This window comes from Lepisosteus platostomus, chromosome 10 (genome assembly GCF_059453375.1).
Source record: "Lepisosteus platostomus isolate fLepPlt1 chromosome 10, fLepPlt1.hap1, whole genome shotgun sequence".
NCBI lineage: Eukaryota > Metazoa > Chordata > Actinopteri > Semionotiformes > Lepisosteidae > Lepisosteus > Lepisosteus platostomus.
The window spans coordinates 55,187,483-55,209,989 of record NC_142620.1 but is presented as its reverse complement, the minus strand read 5'-3'; the positions used below and the strand labels follow the sequence as shown (position 1 = coordinate 55,209,989).

Here is a 22,507-nt window from a genome sequence, read left to right as displayed (position 1 = left end):
CAAGGTTCCATTTTAACTGGAAACTTTTAATTTTTCTTTTTAAAAACTAAGCCCATTACATCTCACAGGGGATATATTCCCAGGTGCAGTACATATAAAAAATATGCATTGTTTATACAGTAGGTGTAAACTAATTTACAGTACATTGCAAGAAAAAGCATACACGTATTCACAGACGCTGCTGCTGTACTGCGAGACTGGGCAATGCAAAAAAAAAAACACGAAAACAAGTAAAAGAATCTCTGTTTGGCTGAAGATGATGTCAAACAAAGGTTAAAACTGAACTCTGCTGACTCATTAATGCAATGGATTATCACACCAAAAAAGTTCACTCTTTCACAGCCAGTTTAACGAACAGTCCCTAAAGTCTTAGCATAGTACCAATGTGTCATTTTCAACATTATGATTTAGTTTACTAGTTTAGTTGTTCTGCACCACTAAAAAAATAAAGGGAATGCATAAATTATTTTCCACAATTTATAACAATTTTACACACAGTAATAGGTTACAGCTCTCTAGTGCTGAGGAAACTTGTACTTTCTTTTAAGTGAAAATGAAGTCGGCTATTCCACAGTGTACCAGTCAGCGTGCTGGATTTTTGAAGATGCATAAAACAAGCTACACCGATCAGCAGTTTTCAAATTTAAAGGGTCAGCAGAAATGCTTTTAGCTTCTCTCCGTGATAGAGAAGGCTTTGACAGACCTGTACCATCTGTTTGTTATTTAGATTATTTCCCATATCAAAAAACATTATTTATTCATATCTCCACCAAGTTACTGCATACATGAATAAGATGAAGGAGCCTGAAGTAATTAAGCTGCTTTTTCATAATTATGCTACAACGGTCATGGCTACCAGTCTTTTAGTATATTAGAAAAATCCTGAAATTTGCATTTTACATTTATAAAAGCAAACAATGCAAAAGATATGCTCTGCAAAAATGGAATTAGTAATGAACTGCTCGAACAGAATCAGGAAATATCAAATTGCGTGATAGGTACTCTTTTCTTCTATTAAAAGCCAAACTTTCATCCACATTCGAAACAAACCTGAGAGGAATCAAGTCCATTTTTGGGTCTGTGTTCAGAGCCAGTGTTCACATGACCAAGTCACTACTTACCTTCTCACCACATTTCACTTGTAGGTTTCAGGAAGCATGTTGCTATGCAGGTCTGTATTAGGAAGAGAATCAGCATGCGCTAATGCAAACAACCCAATTAATATCAACATATGGGAGAGGGTATTTAAATGTCAATGTCTGACACAAAGCATGAGAAGCTCGTTGTGCATTGCTACGATGCACAGCTTACTCTCCATAATAATACAAATGTGTCACAATCCTTTTGTTGAGTATAAATACAATGCAAGTATTATCAATTCCTGCACAGAGAACAGAAACTGCTAAGGTCAGTTTCCCTTCTCCTGACCTTTATGTACACGTCCAAGGATGTTCACAGTACTGCTTGTAAAAAAACTGCAATCAACTATACATTTCAGAAGCCAAAAGACAAAAAGCTGACTGCTTTGTGGAACATTTACATTGCATTGTAATTAATACCACAGCAATTCTAGTTCCCCAGCACTTCAATAACAATAACCCCGGTATTTTATGGAATACATGATTCCTGTAAACAGGTGAGAACTGAACTTTACACTTAGAAACTCTTAGAATGAAAATTCAAATTCTGATATCATCAAACCATAGTGCACAAAACAACTGCTTTACTGTGCCGTGGTTAGATTTCCTTTCAAAAAGCTGAAGGAAGACTTTTGCCCAAAACACCCTGGAAACCCCGTGTACAATATAAAATGTTCCTTAATTTTCCTTCAATAGCACTCCACTCAAAGCACTTTACAGTTAGTTGGGACTCCCCTTCAACACCAACATTGAGCGATCCCACTGGGAATGATGTAACAGCAGCCAAAATGCGTCAGTACGTTCACCACACACCAGCTGTCAGTGGGGAGGAGAGCAGAGTGATGAAGCCAGTTCAGATATGATGATTACTAAGAGGCCATGATTGGTAAGGGCCAATGGCAAATTTGGCCAGGACACCGGGGTTACACCCCTACTCTTTTCGATAAAACGTCCTGGGATTTTTCATGACCACAGAGAGTCAGGACCTCAGTTTTACGTCTCATCTGAAGGATGGGGCCATTGTACAGTATAGTGTCCCCAACACTATATTGGGGAATTGGGACTCACACAGACTGCAGGGTGAGCGCCCCCTATTGGTTCCACTCACACCTCTTGCAGCAGTAATCTTAGCTTTCCTAGGTGTCCCATTCAGGTACTGACCAGGCTCACAGCTGCTGAGCTTCAGCAAGTCGCAAGTTGTGAGCTGCAGGGTGATATAGCTGCTGGCACATTAATAGTGGAGTTGTGATAATGAAAAAAACTAAATTTGACCATCATCAAAATTGCACTTTGTGAAGGAGCCATACAATCATCAATAACTATCTACAGTTTTCTGAAATGTGTGAACATGGTTCACTGTTGATGATACCCAGAGGAAGAGATATGTGGAACATATGTAATAAAATGCATACAAACTCAAATATAGACCTATAAAAACAGAATACAAATGTAAAAACCCAAAACTAATTATTGACAGTAATCACCTAGTCAAAATAGTTTCTTTTTATTTAGAGGATCCAGCATCAGTAGAGATATTAACATTTCAACAGAAAAGAAACAAAAATTCCCATTATCTGAAAACATCAAACAAGTTAAAAAAAGAATAAAAATGATTAAAATGTTATATGTGAAAATAATAATACTGAGTCTGCATATAAAATAGTTCCATTACCAAAGTGGTGCAATTATCTTTAATCAGGTTTTAAATTATTGACTCCCATCTGCATAGCCACAATACAAATGATCAATTTCTCAAGCTGTAAAATGCAATAACCCAGGGAATTGTTTTGTGAACAAAGGAAAATAATTGTGCCCACAGATCATTATTCTCCCTGATATCATGGTCTAATTGTTCAGATAGAGAAAACAAAGGATTGAAAATGAAAGTCATTCAAACAAGGGTTAAGACTCCCTAGAAAGACCAAAACTGGATGGGAAGTTGAAAATCGAACATTCATCATACAATTCACAAAGTGCACATTTTAAACTTAACACCACAGAACAGGTATGTGATTTTACACAGATGGATAGACTGCAGACACAGCAACAGACGATATTCAGACAGGTGAGACATTAAAAACCAAACTAAAAAACAGACATTTTCCTAAAACATCAATGAAACGAAGGCAATCTACAGTAACTGAAGTCTTTACATTCAAACTCAACACTGCAATTCTGCTGATAACAGCTTTCTTTTCATATGTCTAAATTAGTTCTCAATCCACTCACTGTCATTTAATTCTCTCTGAGCTAACCTAGTTACTGAGAGATCAGACCGGAGAAGTCAACCTCTGTATAATTATCTCATAAACTTTGCATAAAACAGATGTTTATTACTTATCTTGCTTTTTTATTTTCTTCCAACACTAAATTACAGGAAAACTTCATTCCCTCTCCCTAATAAGGACTAGAGTTTCCTGTCTCCAGCACTGCCAACACAGGTCCATCACTTAAAAAGAACAGTTTAATTGCCGCTTTCCTGTCCTGGCTTAAGATAGCAGAATGTTAATAACAGTCTGATGAAAAATTCATCAGTCTAGAAGAAAATAATCAATCCAAATACTATGCAAGTGCATTCTAATTAAAATTAGGCCTTTCCATTTTCATTAAGAGGGTTTGGGGGGGATTTCTTAATACAGTAAATGTGAAACAGAGATGATAGGATGTAGCACAAAAATTAATCATGGATTGTTTACAGCTAAAGAAGAGAAACACATCACAACACTCCTACAATGAAGATGATAACACGGGTATCAAAGTTCTTTACAATACTTCCTTACCTTTCTGAAAGCAATAGGGTTTGAGACCAGACAAATCTTCCCTATATGACACTGAGAATTTCACAAACTACATCTTATTCACTGAACTCTGATTAAAACAAAGCAGAATCTGCCTTTTTTCCCATTAGCTACGTGGAGTGACATGTGCTATTGTTACAATGTTCTAGTATCCACTAGCTCATATCAGTTTTTTATTATTTTGTCCATTTTCAATTGAGAAAACGGGAAGAAAATAAGGAGGCCTTTTACCACACCTCTCAAAACAAATGAAAATCTGATTAGCAGCCTCTTACTTTCTTACCAAGGAGAGAAAGTGCAAGTTAGGATAATATAGAATACAGGAACTTCAATAACAAGGAAACAATCCATGATGCATTATCTATCGGCAGTTTTGAAAAACACAATTGCATTCCATTGCCAAAGTGCCCCACAGTAATTAAGCAGCCATACCATTTAGCAAAGGTTCAATGCTGAATTTACACTTTACAGTAATTCAATGCAGCCTAGAGCAATTTAAATACCTGTCCTGTTTTAAAGTGTCTCAACAATTACAAGCCATGCATCGGTTTTATCTAAATGTACACTTGCGGCATATACTGTACATCATATATAATATTTACATCCCTAACCAGCACAGACTGTTGCTTTTAACTATCTGACAGTCAGGTGTAGCTCAAATTGTGGATGTAACGGCTGCCAGTTTTTCTACTTGACCAAAATTAACAGCACTCCATATTGCCATGTTACAAGAGTGGAAGAGGAACATGGCTCTTTAGGTGATCTTTGAGGTCCAGACAGATTATTTTCAGTTCTTGCCTTCTCCTGTAGAGCACATCAGTATGATGATGATTCACATCAATCTGTGCCAATAATACCCCCCGCTCAGAGCAACACGTTCAGGTCACGGCTCGTTAGCTGTGATGCTTTTCCTCATATAAACGTTGCATTTCTGCAACTCATTTTTGAGAACAATTTCATTTGGCCAATTTAGCCCAATAAAAGTGCAGATTATGATGCAATTCATACATTTCTACAGTACATAGGTACTGTTTTCTAACACTTCAAAACCCTTCATAATTTATTTTGGTGCTGAAAGTAAAGAGAGATCAAAGATCAATGATAAAACAGCACAACCTGAATCATTAAAAATACATGGATGATTGATATTTTTATGTTCCTTGTATTTTTTAAGGTTTTCTACCAAAAGGCTCAAACATACTTACAAACTGTACATCAGTCCTACAGCATCAGTGAATGAAAAAGCTGTAATTCAGAGTACAGGAACACAGAATAATGCACTTTCAAATATTGGGATAAAAAATCAGACAGATTGATTAATTTTTAAATGCTATTTAAATGAAAATTCCAATATCAACTGACATACCACCATTGAGGGTTATTTTAAATAATATTTAACCATAGCTTAAGTACATGTGCTGTAGAGAAATATTTTATTACACTTCAGAAATCATCCAATCTGTTCCCTTCACTCACCCAAAGACCTTCATGGTCCATTTTACTTACAAACCAATCAAAATAGCATTCAAAGTGAAACTTGCTATACTGTAAGAGAATGTATTTACATACCGTAAATAGAAGTCACACACCCCACAGCATTACAGCCCCTAAATATCAGGTTATAGTAACAGTGCTGATAGCATTAGAATGTCATTACAATGAAGAATTTATATATAATAGGCTAACATCTGGAATGCAGATCACTAATAGCCAACAGCTGCTCTCTAAAATACATACAATTAGAGGTCATGTGCCGGTCTCAAGGTTCGTGCCATTATAATGCCGACACACAAGATAAAGAGATTTTATTCTTTCTTCGAAATTCTTTATGTTGAATATTTTATGGATTTAATGTGTCAATTAATTATGAGAAACTGGGCACATTCTTTTTGTTAGCCAGCTGCAATCTACTGTGCAATGCTACTGTACCTTCACTCCATCGTAGAAATCCACTTTCTTATCACTTTTATCTTATGAATGTTCATTAACCTGCATAAGCTCCTTCAGTTAAAGTAACAGAAGATTATTTGTCTTTGTAAGCCGACCTTTTTTTGATCATTACAGCAGAAATTAATCCATTATTAATACACTGACCTGGTACTCAACACAGAGAGGGAAAACCTCTGATTAGCTAAATCAAATCAAATAAAAATTGAAATGTCAGCCTTTCATATTTTGAAATTCTTGATGCTAGCAAACATTGATTGGGTATCTCTGCAAATTATACTGCATAATAATAAATGAGTGAGAATGCAGTTCATACTCTAATTCCCATAGAACCTGCAAACATGCTTGAGCAATACTGGAGCAAGCTGGGAATATTATAGAACTTGTTGCACATAATAGACAAGAAACTGAAATCGGAGCTCTTTTCAGTTAAAAGAGTAAGCAAGCTTATTTGTAATGGTGATGGCAGTGGGAACGTTTTGACACCAGAAGCTTTAGAGACCAGTATGGCATACTTTATACACAGTACACCTAGTAAACCATTCTGTATTTTGCCAGTTTCTGGGAAAAAGCATGGAGCTAGACATTTTAGAGCTTCATTTTAGAACAGAACCAGCTTACTTCTGGTGTTTTTACCCTTTACAAATGGGATTTAACATTGCCGTGTACATAATCCATATTATTATAGCTCAAACACTCCTTAGGTTTCTGAGAAGGTACATGATTAAAAAACCTTAGGGATTTCAGGGATTAAACACTTGGAAAAAACGTTTACACTGCGCAGGTGCAAGGTTCAGTGTTTTGCAAATTATTGTCCAAAACTCAACCTCACCTTGCAGCAACAAGACACTCAGTTCTTCTCCTTATAAAACAACAGATGCACTTTCAACCAGCTTTTCCCATGGAGGAGACAGTATTTGAGAGAACAGAAGTCTTTGAAACATTAAAATAAAGGACAATGAAAAACTGACAATGGTTTTTCAGTTCCCCAATGACCATTTTTCTTTTACTCCAGAAATTTTCAAAGTGTGCTGCAACTTTCCAAACTAGGTTTGAGTGGGAAGCTCATCAGCGTACGAGCTACAAAGGAACAAGTAGAGGTTAATTCCATGCTGAAGCTGAAGCGTGGAATTAAACTTTACAGAAGAAATTTAAATATGTTTCTTTCTTATTACTTCTATTAACATTACATATTCAAAAACATGGTCTGACTAAAGACACTAAAACAAAGCCATTTATTAAAATTTCTCATCATTCTTTTTCTATAAGCCCCCATAAAACAGATGCAATTAAAGCTAAAAATTAATAGAAAACTAGAGAAAAACCAAATGGATTTTATGTGTTAATGTAACTTCACAATTCACTGCCTCTTTAGGTCTTTCGTAATCATTAATAAATATAATTATCCTCAACAAAGAGCAATGTACTGTAGCAGCAGCTTCTGACAGAGCTAGAACTGTTATTATTATGAACTGTTAATTACATTTAATGCAAGAAAAACTAAACCCCATTTTCTTTTTACAAAGTAACCTTTTCACAATGTGAACACATGCATTTCATTTTTTTATAATTCAGTCTTTCTAATTTGAGAAGATGTGATTTTATGCCCTTTTTCATGTCTTTCTTTTATGCGTTTGGTACAAAGCCATATCGCAGTTCACCTCTTTGGGGGATTACTTTCTGCTCCCTGTACACGTCCTTACTGCTATTATGTTGATTCTAAGGTGTGCCGGCACTGGCTGCTCAAAATCACTGCCACACATAAGAGCTGTAAGAAGATGAACAAATTCCACTCGTGCACTTGTCTAAGGTGGACGGTCCACTCATCTGAGCACATGGTATTCTGCTTTTTATCAAATGCAATTTCAGTAATTATTTTTCAAATGAAAAATTTCCTTATAGTTTTTCTGTTCACACAGAAAAACAAATATGAGATGGACTCACTTGTCGAGAGGAGCTCAGAGTGAGTTTCTATTAAGAATAGAAGATAGTTAACTTGGAAAGGTTAGAACGAAGCATTCTCTGTTCTCTCAAAACATATTAGAAATGAGGATAGTGTTGTTTCAGACTTGGTCACCATACTATGAAAAGGATATTACAACCTTAAAATGAGTTAAAAGAATAGCAGGAATGATTCCTGGTTTAAGGTCATAGTGGACTGTTATAAACATACAGGTAAAGAGTGCTAAATCTCCTCGTTCTACAGCAAAAGAGATTGGAGATTTGATCCCATTATATAGGATCCTAGGGGTACATACACGGTCAGCTCAAGGGGCTATTGCTCAGTACTCAAAGAGGTCACAGGGTTTCAACTGGAAATTGAAAGGGATTTGATCGGGATTTAAAGTAAGAAATGCTTCTTTACACAAAGAGCTGCAAGTGTCTAAAAAGGGCTTCCCTGTCAGACAGATGAGATCCTAACTCTGGACACTTTCTTTAAGAAACGGCTGGGTAACTTTTTATTTTCACTTACCTACTAAACAAGTTGCTCCAATGCCCTCTTCTCATCTGCAACCTTTCTTATGAGATCACGTATTTCCAATATTTCCATCCTAACTCATGCTCTGATGCCTTCTCTCAGCAGTGAAGTTTAAACTAGGGTATACAATGCTATTGTCTGAGTAACAGCAGGAATGCATTCAGACAGCAAAGACACTCATGTCTGTCAATTCTACTGCTCCAGAGTTTCATGAACCCTCATTCTGTCAGAAAGAGAGGATTTCCGTGATAGTATTTGTTGGTTGTGTGTGCCTAGGGGTTTCTTCATTGTACAAAGTATATAAAGTGTTGTTTTAAAAAACCAAAGAATACCCCCAGCCATGAGGACATGGAGCTGGAGGGGGAAAGGTTACTTCCTACTAAGGATAAACTATTCCTCTTATGATCCCCACACTGCCGACAGAAATTCCTTGGAGATTGTCCAACACAAACAGAAAAGTCGGTAATAAATCCCAGCCTGTCACAAATTCTGTGAAATTTATTTAGATGCTTACTGTTGACTTCAAAGAAAAAAATATAATCATGGTAAAGTAGTAAAGAAGAAAATGACATGTCATCTCTCCTCACAGTATTGTCACATAGCTTGTCCCTCTTGTGTTTCAAAAAGGGCAAAGATCTTCTCTCTTTTGGCAGTCAAGTTAGGAGACCGTGTTTAGCCAAACTGATTGTCTAATTATTCCTTTCGAGGGGTTTGCCTAATGGGAAAAACCACCATTCCGAAGCATCTGCTGGCTGCATGCACCTAGCAGCCTGAAGAAACATTTCTAGGTTTTTCGGGATCCCAGTTACTTCCTTTCAGAGTCTAGAGCAGCTCAAATGAAGCCCCCAAAAGTAGCTTCACCAGCAGCACGTTTCCCTCTTGTCCGAGGCCTTGAGAGGAATGAAAGCATTTTCTTGATAACTCCTGCTCTGCTATGTGGTTGTGAGGGAAGATGGCAATCGCAACTGCTCTGCAGTGTTATCGGCTCCTTCCTGGTGACGGGCACTGGTGCAGAAAAAGTTCCACATTTTATTTTTTTTGTCGTTATTTCAGCATGGCTTTACGAAGCTGTTGCAGCACTGTGGGTATTGATGAAGTACGTGTGTCAAGGGGCTCACTATTTAATGCACTTTTTTGCAGCTGTGTCTAAGGAGGAGGCAGACTGTTTGACATCTCTAATCTGACTGCAGAACAGAAACAACACACTCGCTTTGTCGCCTCACTCGTGTGAATGAATTCCTCACTGAGGTGTGCGTCTGCACTTCGCAGAGGAGTGCTTTCTGCCTGGTCTGCCCCCTTGGGCCTAGGCCTGCAGACCAGGATCTTGCAGGTGTAAGTTCACTGCATGCCCCCAGTCAGACCGGGTGAGACTTCAAAGGCTGTGCTCATACACGATGGCTGAACTCCAACAGCACCAAACAGCCTAGGCAGATATAGATATTATTTGGATAATACAAACATTAATTTGACAAGGATGTCTAAAAAATAAAACGGCATATGGTTGTGCTTTAAAAATTCATGTGCAGAGATATAGTAGCACCTGTACCTAAAAAAGGTGACAAGACAACATGTGCAGGATACAATTGCATGCATATGCCACCCTGTCATTAACACTCATTAATGAATCAATGAACCAATAGATAGTTTGTCAGCTGGATGCCTCTGCAACATATTTTGTGTTACTTTTAATTATTTGAGGGCCGTCAACTTTAATGTAATCACACTAGCAGAATATTAAAAATGACAATTTCAGAGTTCGGATGCCTGAAACCACGACGATGTATTTTTGTAAGTCTAAATTATACTTGTGATCAACATATCGCTGCCAGCATTAATTATTCAAATTGGAATTGCATAAGAGCATAGTCCACTGTCAATAATTAGGTTGTCAATATTAGCCATGATTGCACATGACTCTCCATTTTCGATAATTACATTTTAATCTGGGTTAACAGCAGGGAAAATAAAATGCAGTTATCGCTGATGACTATCTCCTATCACATCAACATGTATTAGGTTCAGATATTAAAAATTACAATCCTGAAATGAAGTGAAGGGAAAAACCTTTGGATGATTTACAAGTGAAGCTACACTGAATGCTACTTCGAGACAGATATTTTTTTTCTCCTTTTACAATCATACATTTCCTAGACAAGCAATCTGTTCCTCGCAGAACACAATATTAACAGGTATTTAAAACGCATTAGACAAAGGCACAGTAGCACCAGGGGGTTAGAACAAAAAAGTACCAGGTCAAATCTGGAGCAACTTCACAGCACTTGCTTTTCTTCCAGTTTCATAGTAACAGATTTGTTGCCATCTAGTGGTCTTATTATTTAAATCTTTCCAAAATACAGCACAGGAATAAGAGTCCAAGGTTGGTGTGCTCTTTAAAATTACTCAAGATCTTTATATTACATCTCATACATATGAATTTACTTTAATTAATTTAGCTCTTGTATAAAGCAACATAGAAAGCTAATAATAGATTATTGAGTATTATGTACTTTGGCAAAGGCTACAGAATATATTTTTTGCATTATCATTCTCCTCACTGTGCTTACGTGGATGATGTAGAGAGCAGCAGTGATACCAGTAGTGCAGTGCTAAACTGGGCTTGTCTGGTCAGTACTGGGATGGGAGACCTCCAGTTTTTTGGTCATTTGCAGCACATAGCAGACCTGTGGTTATTGATTAAGTGTGTGTGTCAAGGGATTCACTATCTATTTTCGCAGCTATGTCTAAAGAAGAGGCAGCCTGTTTGACATCTCTAATCTGACTACAGAACAGAAGGTGGCGAATGAGAGGGGGGCCCTTTCTTCCAGACCAAAATATCCTAACCAAAGGCACAGGGTGAAAGGGCATGCAGTGCTGTAGGTGGTGGTTTTCTTTCAGATGAGACATTATACCAAGGTGCTCACCGCTAATATACTCAATAAAGATCACATTGCAGTGTTTGTTATAGTAGATGTCTTGACACTGGTGTCCAGTTTAAGTCCCACTCTGGACCTGCCTTACCATAAACTCCCCTTTAAATCAACTGGTGAAATTTCATTTCTTTGTCTGATCTACTGTATGTAACAGGGCAGCTGTGTGTCATCTAGGTGGATGCTGTGCTTCTGTTATGGATAAAGTCTTCTCTCCTGTACATAAACATACTCTGTTGCCATGAAAAGCACTACATAAATGCAAGTAATTATTATTCAAGTGAACTGGTCACGTGAGGAACTATAATACTGTCAATCTCGCCTTAGATCATTATCTGTATGGCCAGACCTGCTTAGGTACCTTTTTAAGTGCTGTTGATGAGGAGATAACGATTCCTTACTCCGCAAAGTCAAAGTATGATGAGTTAGAGTCTCACAATCAAGATGTTATCTAACAAGATCATGCCCCTTATTGAAGGAAGATTGTGCTTAACTGGCAGATATTCCGTTCAAAGTGAATCTCTCAATCGTGTGAACCTGTGCGATAACAGATGATTGCATTGATGTGCCCATGGACTACAGGGGAAAAAAAAACTTTCAGCTAATGATCAGTCACTCTCTGGTGACAGTCAGCTTCACATCTTCTCCCAGAGACTTCAGATTACACCTCAACTCTCAGGAACCTCCTGCCCACTCATGAGCCAAGAACAGGTGGAGGATCAATGTTTCAGTAGCAAATAAACTGAGAATTACGGCCAGGTCACTCTAACGACACTTTGTTGAGCAGGAGAGAAATCTGTTTGAAAGACTTTGAAAAGACTTTCATGAAGAAAAACATCAACTGTTTTTTCAATAAACCTGCAAATCATATCCATTTAGCTGTGACGTTGTTTGTCTGTCTTCTGTCCTATTTAAATTTGTACCGTATACAGTATGTTGTGTGTATGTCTCATCTGTGTTCTTGCTGTACCGATAGCAAATTTCACCAACTATTGTTGTGTGGCAATAAAAAATCATCTATGTAACCTACAGTATATGTTAAGGAGAAACTTGTTTTTCATCCCACTTTGTAGACAAGACATGACATTGTGTGTTCAGTTATTGAGAAAGCTATACGATTTTACCACAAATGCCTCCTATTCTTAAAGCACAACTATGCTTCCTTCTAATTTAATAAGCAGCTACTTGTACTGGATGAAAAAACAGTACATAATCAATGCACTGCACTATGTTGAAAACAATTGGAAAATAGCATATTAAGACTACTGCAACCTTTAAAAATAAGAAGTGCTGCACTGCATTTCAGGACTGAGAAGAAGATCCCCCCTGATTGCTCTGGCAGGTTCCAGCTTGTTCGAAAGTCTGAGAAAAAAGGCAAACCACATTCTGGACACAAATGAAAGGCACAGGCCTTCAGCAACCTGAGCCAAGGGGTGGGAGCTGACGAGGTTCCTGTGACAAACCCTAGGAGAAAGCCCCTCCTTTCTTCTCCAGACAATGACAACTCCGGCCTCTTGAACAGTGCTGCACAGGCCTCACCCTTCGTGCAGGACGAGTCCTGCGGGTGCTGACACTGTCGGACCTCTGGCCTGGAATCCCCGGAGGCACCTCTGCACTGTCCTTGCCAGGACAGGCTGGGACACCGGCCTGGGCTGGTCTGCCCTCTCAGTACAGCCCCATGAGGTTGGCCAGGCGTCTGCCAGGGTCAGCAGATAAAGCGCCCCTGTCCTTTCTGCCACTGAACGCTCGGAGCTGACTGACTTGGCTTTTGGTGTGGCAGGGAGCTGTGCTGTTCTTGTGCAACTAGGTAGAAGCAGCTAAAGTGGGCAGTGTTGGTGGAATGACTTCAGCTGATTTTGGCTTTCGACACATGTCTAAAAACTTCTCATTTCCATAAAGGCCTGGAGTTACCAAGAACCTTGTCATTTTTTTATATTAAGAAAGTATCCCTTCTTTTTGTATTCTAAATAAAGAAATAAAATAATATTTACCTTTTAATTTTCTTAAGAATTTTGGACTACTGTGAAAATGCTTGCTAAACTGCAGATCAAATTGATGTGGAAAACAAGATGATTGTTTTGCACTTAATTGTGGAATTCCAAATTAAAATGTATTCAAAGAGAGCCAAAACATAACACATGCTGCACAGCAGAAAAATCCTTCAGCTTTAATGCAGTTTAAAGTCTTTCCAAAATGCGTATCGCCTTTGGATTAATACTGAACTCTCTCTTATGCCCCCTACCCACCTCAATGTGAAATATCGCTCGCCGCCTGAATCACTGGTGAATGACTTAAAGCATCTCCAAGAGGTCGAACAGGGATATGCGTTTTGGGGTCTATGTAATAAGTGTTATCCTTTGAGTCCAGTAGAGCTCATACGCAAGATAGATTGAGTGGGAGCTGCTGTATATTAGTATCTGACCCCCCAAGACGAAAGCCATCTCTTGTGTAGAATCAAATCAAATTCTGGCAGACGACAACCACTGTGCTGTACAGTATATTCTGTGCAGTATTTAATACTATGGATTGGAGAGCGGAAAAGCACAAACTAATTTAAACTCTCATTTAATTCAGTGCCAATGGACTATATTTGAGTCCCTTAGCCCTGTCTGCAACCAGAATGTGCACAGTGAACTCAGAAAAATGTTCTGCAATATAAATAATCATTCAGAAAATGTCTCAGACATCTATTAAAGATTAATCAATCAATTCTCACTTGACATTTCTGAATTAGTACTTGACTGAAAAGCATTAAAATTGTATGCAAAACGTCTGCGTACCAATAACTATTGCAGTTTTCATAACACTCTCATAAATGTATACATGTCGAGATGAATAGTCGTATTGTCAATCCATTCTTGACATTCAGCCTCGTTAATATAATTGATTATTCAGCCCAAATAACGGCTTTGGCTTGTAAAAAAAACATTCTTCATTGTCACGGGATTACTGGGAGCTAGCCCATTCAAAAAACACCACGCAACTACACAAGCACACTTCCCACCAGAGACAAAAGCAGAATTGTTTGTCTAAATGATTAATAGGATCTTTCGTTCACATTCTTAATTATATAAATGCATTTTTATAGAGTACCCTTCTTCAAGGGGTAAGTAAAATCATTAGGTCACAATTTCATTCTTTTTCTCTCTTTCTGTTTATTGCTTATTGTTAATAAAACTCAAGGGGAAACATCAGGGCCCATCTGGGAGGAGAGATCAGTTTAAATGTTGCTTTATCAGTATTTACAATGAAGCTGGGATCTGAGTTTTTAAACAAAAAGTAATGTATACCCATATCATTTCTAGCCTACTTCAGACAACTATTCTTAATTGGGACAGATTAGAGTGTGCTTTTTTCCCCATCGGAGACTTATTTGCTGTTTCAAATAATGAGACTGGGAATATGACAAACCCTTCTCTGTCTTGGTGTTTGTCCTTATTAGTTTCAAAAGGTCTGACTGCTCATCACCCACACCTTGAATATTCCTCAGTAAGTCCACAACCCTGAAGGAAAAAGGAGGCCTCATTGGGTCAAACAGCCTCCTATCTCCCTCTCCCTCTGTGAGGCCTGTGTCTGTGGGAATGAGAACTTGTATTCAGGAATATATTCTGCTGCGATGGGCATCACCGTGAATGAGCTGCAACAGCTGCTTTTGTGCATTCTGCGCTGTTTCCCCAAAGCCTGAATTATAATAAATCACATTAGAGTCTGCACAGAGCCCTGTGCCTTCTTAATTTGGAACAAATACCTGAAAGGCATATTAACCTCACTTATACATAGCCCTGATACACTGATAGACATGTATCTTCAACAGGCCTTTATTTCAAACAGCAGACCATACATCCAGAGACAAGGGGGATGAGAACATCAAAAATACAGCAGCAGAACCCATAACACTAATAACCGGCTTATAGGGGCTTGATGGATATGTGTATAGAAATAGATGAATTGTAAAGAACAGAGGTAAAGGTATATACTTTAATTCAAACCATTTCAACAACTACATGTTTTTCTCCAAAATAAATGTTTCGGACAAGAAATATGGAATAACTAGCTCTAAAAGCAAGACTCCTCAATATTCAGGCTCAATTCACGTCCTTGACCTGAATCCCCTACCCCCCAAAATATTTTAAACACGTTTGGTGCAAAAATACATTTTTTTTTATTTTTAAAAATCCATTTAATTCTCATTGAAAGACCATTAAACTGTAACATTTCACATTTTCACCTATGTGCATAAATACCCCTTTATTGATACAGTTTCAATGGCACTTTAAAAGTGGGTAAGGTTATGTGCCACCTTACAGTACATCTACAAAACTCTCTCCACACAGCCAACTTTAATGGACAATTCTACATAAAAGAATATATTTTCAGACTGAAGGCTTGGAACAGGGGCTTTAATGAAGGTCTTGGTTTAATTATGTTTCGCTATTCAAAACAGCTGGCCTTCAGCAGCTTGCATTTCATCCAGAAAGATAGGGAGCAAATGCCAATAAGCACTCTTCAAAATCTTCAGCGCTGATAAGGCCGGAACAAGGACAGAATACGTGGACTGTGCCAGAGTGCGTCAGATGACACTGAGCCTTAAGACACAATTTCACCTACTGAAGGGAATAATAACACAATTGTGAAGGCTATAAAGTAGCATGGGCATCGAGTTTCATGTGAACACAGATCCACTACTGGTAGAAATTGTGCTTTATTTACCTAAATGCAACAAACGCAACTTCGGAGAGTGCCGGCAGGGGTTGCAAGATCTGTTAAATTCAGTGCTGCAGCAGGAGTCTGCCTCATTAGAGTAGCAGTTAACAAGACCCCACCCCTCAAATCACAGAAAGTTTTACTTTGTTCCCAAGTTCAGGTCACCCTATTTATTTATATACAATTAAAAACATATTTTTTTATTTGATCATGCAATGAAACCTGAAAACTCATCCCTTCCTGCTATTCCACAATGGTTACTGTACCTCCATTATGCTAACCCCCTTTTTAAAGAATTACTTTCTGCTGAGAAAGGAGAGTGAGAGTTCTCTAAGGGGTCCCTTTACAAAGAACTGTAACTATATTGGAGTAACAATACATCTGCTGCGTTACAGACTGACTCTTTTCATTAATGGTTCAGGACTAAGTATTTCAATTCCTTAAGTGTTCTCAAAATTTTCCAGAAATACCTCTCCTTTGCCTCAAAAACAAAGAGGTCGTCTCCCGGAAATGGAAACCAGAACTGGATGTAAGTGAAAAGGTCAGATCTCTAAAAATAAAAAATAACAGGCTTTGTCCATTACCTTCCTAGCCAAAAAATCCTTCCCTATAATCAGACGAGCCTCCTGTCTAGTTATTAACAGCACAGCTTCAATCCTCAAAGTCTGGAGACTTGGATGAAATTTCTTTTCCAGTAGGCTCAGCCTCTCGCAAGCGGGTTTCCGTGGCAACAGCCTGTGTCAGCCTGTGCTGCCGAGGGCTTGTCGATGGCAATCTTCTCCTGCTCGTTGGGGCCGGGCAGGTTATGTCAAGTGACACTGTGCCCTCTCAGGTAGCGAACAAATCATCTTTGAGACCAAATAGACTGGTATCACCATGGCTCCTGCATTTAAGACAGCCCCTGCCAGCGGTGCAGGCTGTATTATGAGCTCCGTCAGTAAGAGGAAACGAATTACGGGCCTTATCATTCTTTTTTCATTACCACTGTGATTTTCTTTAACATTTACAGCTCTGCCTCCAGTCATGCACCCAGCGAAGGGGGTTAGGGCAGCTGAGGCCCTACAGGAAGCAGTGCTGGGAGCTTATTCAAGCTTCTCCAGCCAGAGGCCTCCCTGACCCCCCCTGCACCGCGATTCAGAGCACGGACACAGCGGCCTGCCGCAATTACAGACAATTCAGACAGGTACTTCCTCGCTACAGTACCTGGATAAGATGCCAAACGGATTTCATGCTGCAGAAGGAGAAGTAAATGTTACTCGCGCTGCCCCGCAGTGGGGAAAGGGCTCTCTCGCCACGGCCTGAAAACAAGCACCTCACTGGCCGAGCAGTCAGGTCAGCCACTCGGCGCGTTAGCTCCAGCGGTCTGGTACGTTTAATATCAAAACGGCCTTATTTCTCCCATCCCTGTGTATCGGGTCTGTATCGGGGCATTTGAAAGGAATATGAGCACAAATTAAAGCACCGAGTTCGTGCGTCTACTCTTTTCTCCCCCGCTTGCCTTTTCACACCGAGAGCGAGTAAAATTTAGGACGAATGAAAACACAAGATTACATGTGGCTTACAGCAATTGACGTCAGCAAGGCTTTACTTTGTGATCAAAATTAAAAAGTAGTACAAAATTCTCCCAAAACAGAAAGCCAATATTTTACATACTGTAAGGCATTTATATTTACAAAACAATTTTAAAGTGCCTACACACTGGAAAATGGTTGTTGTGGTTAATTGTCCCTTTGCAAAAAGTATGTTTAAGGTATCAACTGCTTTTTATATAATTGTGCACATGACTGTTTTATCAAGCCATGTGTTTGAACAACCTCCTGTAAAAAACTTGGGCTTCTATACACATTTTCACTCATTCATCACTTCTGGCTGATGCTAACTGAGCTGCTCAAATGGAAAAAAAAAACCTGACCTTGTACAGACTGAAATTCAGAAAATTGCAGGGAATCAGTCTTAAAAGAAAAATGGCAGAATAAACGCTTTTTCTATCGATCACCATAAACAGGCACAGAGAGCAGCAGCAGCAGCAGCAGGCAGGGCCTCCAGAATGGACATATCTAAGAACTGACCCGGCTTCCACAGCTCCACGTACTGTACCAGCAAGACAGACAAGTGGTCATTCAGTCTCATCACAGACACGCGTTACACGCAAGTTACACTTTGTATCTGCTCTCAGCTTTGAATTACCAGACACATGTTGCCGGATACAACTATAGACATTGGTAAGAATATAGACTTTGATCAGCACAATGCTATTAGAATTGCACTATAACATTTTTAGATTTACTTTAAGCAAGACACTATCAAATAGGTAAATTATCTGTGTTAAGATGTTTTTTGTTTCTGTTTCATCTGGTTTATGTACAAATCTGGAAGGCAGTGCAGATATACTATATATATTATATATAGGTAAAGACACATTCACATAATTTTTTTAATCCATTTGATTTCCTTAGCAGCTCTCAGTGATGCACCTGATACAACTTCAGTAAATATTCCTTCCCCGTTTATTCTTGTCTCTAGGTCTCATACTCGTTCGGACTCCTCTCACCGAAGCAGAACCACACACCCACGGGCCTTTCCTGTCCCTCTCCATAATCCTACCCTGCTCCTCCAGTAATCTGCATCTTTTAGGAAACATGCACATCCTGTAAAGGAAAATCTAAAAATGACAGATCTGTTTTCAGTCCATGTAAAAAGACAGAATAACCCATTCACAGAGCCATAGTAAGAAATGAAAAAGTCACAGGGCACAACTTTGTGAGAAACTGCTGAAACAAATCCGTAATTAGAGAATTACAGGGCACAGAAAAACCATTATCATCACAGGCACCAATAAAAACTATAAAGATTGCCAAGTTCCACGCCCTATTGAAACAGCAGTGAATGTTTCCAAGATGGTACTGCAAATGGTTTAATGTTATAGACAGACAAGGGCCTTTACAAGATAAGGTCAAGCTAAAGATTAAACAACAAATGAAATCAAACAGTTACATTTTATGAAAAAAAAAACATGAAAAAATACACTCACTGTTTTTTGTAATGGCAGTACAGTGTGTGAAATGCAATTAAGTGACATTTTTAATGCACTGTGTAGAACAAAGGACAGAATCAAAGCCATTTAGATGTAATATTTTAGAGAAAACAGATTACAGATTGCAGATTATGATCATTCACATAAACACTTTCAATGCCTGTGTTATAACATTTTCTGTTTTACAAAGAAACAGCTTAAATTAACAAAGGTTTTCTAGTTCACATTTAGCTGTATCATTTAAAGATCACTCAATCCTAAGTGTTACCACTCACAGCACTTTATTGTACAGCTTTTAAAAACATTAGTTATGAGCTGCATTGATAATGAAAATAAAAACTGGGCATTGAAACCAACCTTAGGATTTTCACTCTGCTGGATAAAGAAATACCCTTTGCTATGCAGTCAAGGGGAGTAAATGAATTAGGAAGGATTAAGAAATTGCCACTTACCGTAACTTTGCTCCCAGTTATCTGCATGCAGTGGTCAGCGCAGCCGAGTTAATGTGCAAAAAAACAAACACAGCACAATTATTAGTAGGCAAGAGCTTCACACATTTCTAGTACATTGTTGAGGTATTAGTGCATCTCAGTTTTGTGTTATTCTGTACCACTCCAGCTGCATCATCGACAGTCAAACCCCATAGGTGTGAAGGAAAGACAGTGTCTGCAATTCTGATATTTGCTTTCAAGTGCCAGTTTATCAGTGATTGTTTTTAATGATCCAGTTTCACACCATGCACATTAAAGCCTTGGATATCTCAATTTGTACAGCTTCACTGATTTTTTTATGTCTCGCAGTGGCCATTCAAAGTCAGGACACATTAATTGAAAGAGACTTCAACTGGAAGAGAAGAGAAGGTAGATGACAACACAGGACAGACAAGTGGTGTTTTTCCATAAACAAAAGATGAAATCCTGTATTTAATATCACCTCATATGAAGTAATAAATTGTTACAGAGATGTACACACCAGGTGTCTTGGCTTGAACAAATCTATTTTCTTAAACTTCTGCTGTTATAAAAGCTTTTTGCTGGAACCGCTAGCTTGTTCGAAACTTACCATTATAAAATTATGTCAGCTGCTCGAGAGTGCTATTTGCATTCATGAAGTGCGTCTTTCAGCAATCTGATTGTATTTTATGGAGATCGATATGTACAGTATTAACTCGCAAACAATCCTCCTGTTTTCCTCTGTAAGCCAACAGGCTACAAAATGCCTAAATCAATCAGCTGTCATTTGCAGTTTATTTCACATGTCAGATTTAAACAAATATCACAGTCCTCAAGTCAGCATGATTTTTTTAACCTCGTTACCCGAATGTTATCAATAGAATTATCAGTGAGTCCTGAATGGGTTTGTATTTAAAAACCAGGAGCTGACAGCTATTCTGTCCACTCCACTGTCGAAGTTTATGTCAGCACCACAAAGGGACAAGGACAGACGCAGATGAAACTATGAGCACTGCCACACGAGGCGCTCGGAATTCAGCAACACATACGGTAGCTACAGCTTCATCCGAAGGCTGACCACAGGTAAAGGGACGGGAAATTTTAGAAAACGTTTCAGGGTCAGCTTCTTGTGAAAAATGAAGATTGTGCGAGCTTGTTAAAGCCAGCTTTTAGTCGCTGCTGTTGAAGCCGACACCTACGCATCTTTCAGGAAACATCGGGATGAGATCCTGAGATCAATTCACAACCTAACAACCAAAACAGTTAAAAATGGTCTCTGCTCACTCCTGCCATTTCTTATCGTTTCCTGTCAGGATTCCATCTCGGCTTCTCAAATAAAAACAGGTGAAGTCTGTACCAGAGCCACAGTGGCCCATTCTGGCTCCTGTAGCAGAATAGGAAGTAATTAAGATCAGATCAGATCACTTAATTGGCCCTATATAATTTCTTGGATTAGAAATTTGTCTTTTCACATACCCCAGCTTGCTTTCCATGAGACACACAGACAGGGAGAGACGCTGGGGGTCAGAGCGCAGGGTCAGTCTGGTGCAGGTGGGATTAAGGGCCTTGCTCAGGGGCCCAACGGAGTAGGATTCCTCTGCTGGCCATGGGATGTGAACCAGCAACCTTCCAGCCACAGGCGCAGATCCTTAGCCACAGAGCCACCGCTCCGCCCCAAAACATCTGCCCTAAGCAAGAACTGAACCTGGATCTCCTAAATAGCGCTCATATTGACAACCCCATTGTGCTACCAGGCCACTCCGTGAACCTCCTCTGGATATGACCCAGAAATGCTGAGCCCCACCTTTTCAGAGTTGGAGGGACTGGAGCAACTGGCAACTGCCAGCCTATTGTATACTTTTAAATAGCTATTGCAGAGAAGAAATGGCTTTTACACTTATTTTTACTTCTCTACACAGTTTTCTGGTTTAGTGTTATTTTTAAAGCAAAACTTTTCCAGAGTTCACGCACTGACGCTTACAGAAAATTGGGTCACATCACAGCATGAACCTCAGCTCTTCTGATTCAGAAAATAACGAGTTGCGAGGTGGCATTTTAAGAAAATTACTTTAAAACACAAAGTCGGGGGACGAAAGGAGAGGATTAAATAAATGCCTAGTCATTACTAATTTCTGTCCGTAGAGTGCTATATCATAACAGCAGACACCATCTTGCACTCATTCTAAAAGTCACTCTTAGAATAGCAGGGTCTGAAGGGGAAAAGACTATTCAGACAAATTTAAAATAAAATAGTTTTTAATCATCTGCAAAAATCTAATTTTAATACAAATTGTTAAGAAGTATATTTTAATGTCATAAGCCAAGCCATAAAAATGTAATGCCCTAATATCATTCCAAAACAAAATATCACCAGATATACTGTACTAGTACTGTCAAATAAAAGCTCAGGATTTCAGAGATATTCTACTGTGCAAACAATTTGACTGCATGACAGCACAACATTTACAGGTTTAATCATAATTGGAAAAAAAATGACAGACCCATCTCTGCAATGTTACAGCCTTATCACACACAAAAAATTAATTTAATTACAATCACATTTTTTCTCAAACAAAAAGTATTACACCTTGCCCCCAAAAGATCCTACTATGAAATTCTTCACTATCCAAAGAAATAATAAACATTTTTAACAATAACTACACAAAGTTAATCTTGTTTTTGGAAAAACATTTAACAGATTAAGTCACTGTTAGAAGCATGCTATGACACCTTTACATAGCACTTTCACATGCATTTACAGAGAATAAGGCAAGCCATGCACTCGTGACAGGCAAGGACATCCAGGGTGTAGCAAAGCAAAACCGTGTTTCATCGTACACAGCTTATATCCAAATGAACAGGGTAATTGCAAAAGATTTCTCCTTTGAAAAGACATTCTCAGTTTAAGTAATTCAAAGGCCTCCCATGGAGAGACGCAGGGAAGTAATAGGTGGTGTTCTGAGCCCTGTCTGTGATAAAATATAGAGGCTGTTCCTGAGAAAATTCTTCAGAGGGAAAATGTGCTAG

General features: G+C 38.7%; 1 protein-coding gene across 9 annotated transcripts in view; it reads right to left on the bottom strand.

Moving 5' to 3' along the window:
• The window catches only part of diaph2 (diaphanous-related formin 2), a 488,074-nt gene that overhangs the window by 425,896 nt on the left and 39,671 nt on the right, over positions 1-22,507 (bottom strand). For 8 of the 9 annotated variants that reach the window (XM_088597456.1, XM_088597458.1, XM_088597455.1 and 5 more), the window contains one exon: positions 19,481-19,501. The exons of the other annotated variant lie outside the window; for it this stretch is intronic. In XM_088597456.1, coding sequence (XP_088453582.1) covers positions 19,481-19,501 — 21 coding nt within the window. The remainder of the gene's footprint in view (positions 1-19,480; positions 19,502-22,507) is intronic. 9 annotated transcript variants of the gene reach the window in all.